The sequence below is a fragment of the Cyprinodon variegatus genome, unplaced genomic scaffold (genome assembly GCF_000732505.1).
Source record: "Cyprinodon variegatus isolate N-32 unplaced genomic scaffold, C_variegatus-1.0 Scaffold1110, whole genome shotgun sequence".
Lineage (NCBI taxonomy): Eukaryota > Metazoa > Chordata > Actinopteri > Cyprinodontiformes > Cyprinodontidae > Cyprinodon > Cyprinodon variegatus.
The window spans coordinates 182,080-185,247 of NW_015151563.1; the positions used below are offsets into that span (position 1 = coordinate 182,080).

The 3,168-nt window shown below is 43.3% G+C and overlaps 1 protein-coding gene across 1 annotated transcript in view; it reads right to left on the reverse strand.

Moving 5' to 3' along the window:
• Positions 1–2,533, reverse strand: part of LOC107101532 (FERM and PDZ domain-containing protein 2-like) — a 51,808-nt gene extending 49,275 nt beyond the window's left edge. Inside the window, exons 1-2 of the mRNA XM_015400480.1 lie at positions 2,413–2,533; positions 2,138–2,301 (exon numbers count right to left, since the gene is read on the reverse strand). Of these exons, the coding sequence (XP_015255966.1) occupies positions 2,138–2,301; positions 2,413–2,533 (285 nt within the window). The remainder of the gene's footprint in view (positions 1–2,137; positions 2,302–2,412) is intronic.
• Between the last annotated feature and the right edge of the window lie 635 nt (positions 2,534–3,168).

Genomic DNA, 3,168 nt, shown 5'->3' on the forward strand with positions numbered 1-3,168 from the left:
CAGGGCAGCATAAAGGGCTGGTTATCCTCCTGCAGTGTATCGCAGTGAGCTTTTAACAGGTGTGACACTGACACAGACATTTTTGATTTATGCCCAATAAGCGTGGTCTGCACTATGTTATGCCACACCACAACACCAGAGGGCCAATCAGGAACTAGCTGTGGGTGTAGATACGGCCGAGGCGGTGAGGAAGTGGGGGCAAGTTTGTTCGACAATGGAGGGACATGAGGGCGAAAACTAGAGGGGATCCAGGTTGAAAAAGGGTCCCAGCGTTCTCACGCACCTCGCGCTGCTAGCTGCTCCATCTTCACCAGTCGTTTTCCACAATGGCGGTCATACAAACAAAACAAGCCTCTAAGGTACTAAACAGTTAACATGCATAGTGTAGAGCGGAGGTAGATTTGAACAATCAGAGGCCTCCTGTCTGCGGTAACCTACAATTTTGGAAAGGTGCAGCAGAGTGTCTGCGGAACAGGCAGGGACGTCTCTGCGTTCCATGTGACACACATGCAGAAGACTTGGTTTCGGAGTATAAATCAGCCTAAAGCCCACTGCTCTCATTTAGCCATAAGAAAAAAAATGGTCAGTTCAGGTGTTTTATAAAATATGTGACTCAGGAAATTGTCTATATATACCAAACCGAACGATTGTTGTTCTCTACTTCAAATAAAACTTTTAAATTAGATTTAAAAAAAAAAAAAAAAAAATTCTATTTATTTTTATATTTTTTTTATCTAAAAATTCAATGTATTGGGACTGGCGACCTGTCCAGGGCGTACCCCGCCTCTCGCCCGTAGACAGCTGGAGATAGGCACCAGCACCCCTCACGACGCCGCTTGGGATTTAGCGTGTTAGAAAATGGATGGATGTATTGGCACGAGCTGTGGTTAGTGCGCACGACCAATGTATGGAGGCCGTAGTCCTTAACGCGGCCGACCCGGGTTCATTTCCTGCCTGTGGTCCTCTGCCACATGTCTCTCCCCCTCTCTCATTCCCCCTTCCTGCCAGCCTACTGTCCATAAAAACGAGCCACTAGTGCTGTAAAATCTAAAAAAAAATAAAAAATAATAATTATATATGCCATGGATGCATAAAAACCTGCTTTTTAAATTCTGTTTAAAGTAACAGATTATAATACTGGTTGATGATTTTCTTTATTTGGACCCCGCTGATTTTTAATTGGTTCCCCCTGACCTAAGCTTCCTCTGGAAGTCCAGTCTGCTCTGTCTCTCGCTTCACGGCTGCGTCTCCAGTTTGTTCTCCAGGTGAACGCCACGGTATTTCTACTCCTCCACCGCCTCCACTTCTGATGTTGCTGTTAAGAAGTTTAGTTATGGTGACAGATGTTTCAGTTACAGCTGGGAGGTTTGTTTTGTTTTTTCATTTGAAGCATCTGGACATCTGGATTGAATTGGATTAAATCCAATGTAAATCTAAATCCCTTTATTGTCCCACAGTGGGGAAATTCACTCTCTGCAGTTAACCCCTCCCCTTGGAGAGCAGTGGGCAGCCATTGTGCGCCGCCCAGGGAGCAGTCTGAGGTTAAGGGTCTCGCTCAGAGACCCAGAGTGGAAGTCTGTGGGAATGAGGGGGTTGAATGCAGAAACTCCGGAAGCCAAGATCAGTGCTCTAACCACTAGGCCACCACTCCCCTATAATGGTGAATAATCGGTTATTGTAATATTCATCCATTCATTCAGGAACTGAAGTATACCGTCTTTAGAACCCGCCTCTCTCAGCCCTAATCAATCAAACGCTGTACAATAAATAGGTTTATATTTTATCTCTTTGTCCAGAACTCCTCAGGTGCTGCAGTTTTAGCTTTCCTTGGTCAAACTCTGGAAAATCCCACTTTTGATTTATGATTATTAATCATTACATCAATCAATACCTAAAAGATTAACTGATTATAAAAAATAATCATTAGTTGCAACCCTATTCAAAAACCAAGCCAAATATTTGACTTGTATATCATATGCTACTTTAACTGCAACATATTTGAATTTTATATCTTTTTTGGAATCGGATCAGAACCCAAAAAGCTGACAGAAAATCTTGCTCACTGTATTTTTTTACCGTCCAGGTTGATAATTCAAAGTTTTTCAGCCTTTCTGAGCAGAAGGGAAGTTTCTCTGACCTTTTCCGCTGCGGTCCTGGTGGAAGGGGCGTGGCCATGCTGGACCTCTGGAGCTGTAAACGAGATCACGTCCTCACTTCGGGAGCAGCTCTTGAAGGCCAGGCTCCCATTGGCCGACAGTAGCACCGCACCAGGGCTCAACACACTGCACATGTTACCTGGACCTAAACATAGAGAGACACTGATCAAGGCTGTTAATGCACACTTCATCTAATTCACTATTTCAGCCGTTTTCTGTACAGCTGATGTCATTGAAGGGGCCTTAACGTCGTCACCTTTCTTAGAGATGTCCAGTAAGGCATCAGTGGTGGCCAGCAGCAGACACCAGACCTCCTCCTCTTCCAGGGGGGAACCCCGCGCCTCCAACACCTCCGTCAGGGTCACAAATGTGCCCATCCTGCTACACATGGACTAACACATGCAACAAAGATGCATCAAAAGCTACAAACACAATACACAGTTTGTATACTAATTTGTTTTGCTTTAAAATAAGAACAAACTTTCGTCAGTGGATATTTACTAGTTCGCTGTGCCATTTTGGTTTCGCTCAGAATATGGAGAAGAAGAAAAAAAGCTGGCCAACACTACCTCTAGGGATTTCTACTGAAGAGGATTAGGTTAGTTAACTGAATTTTAGATTTCATATTAGCATAATATGGGAAAAAAAGTTAGAATTCTGACTTTTTTGTCTCAGAATGGGATTTAATCTTGGAATTGCAGATCTTAATGTAGATGGGCACCATGAAGGAAGAGATGTGGAGCACTGAGCTTCACTGAGAAAGATGTAAGTTGTTTGGGAGAGCCAGTAACAGATTGGTGGAAAATGTTGGACGTGCCTGAGGGGTCCCCGGTGATGCTATTTAATTAATGGAAGAGCAGAAGGTGATTAGAACCAGAGAGCTAGTCTCTAAAACAGACATGGCTACGGCTTAATGCTAACATGTTTGTTATTTCAAAATTCTGAGAAAAAAAGTTAGAATTCTGGAAAAAAGTCAGAATTCTGAGATCAAAGTCAGAATTCTGACTTTTTT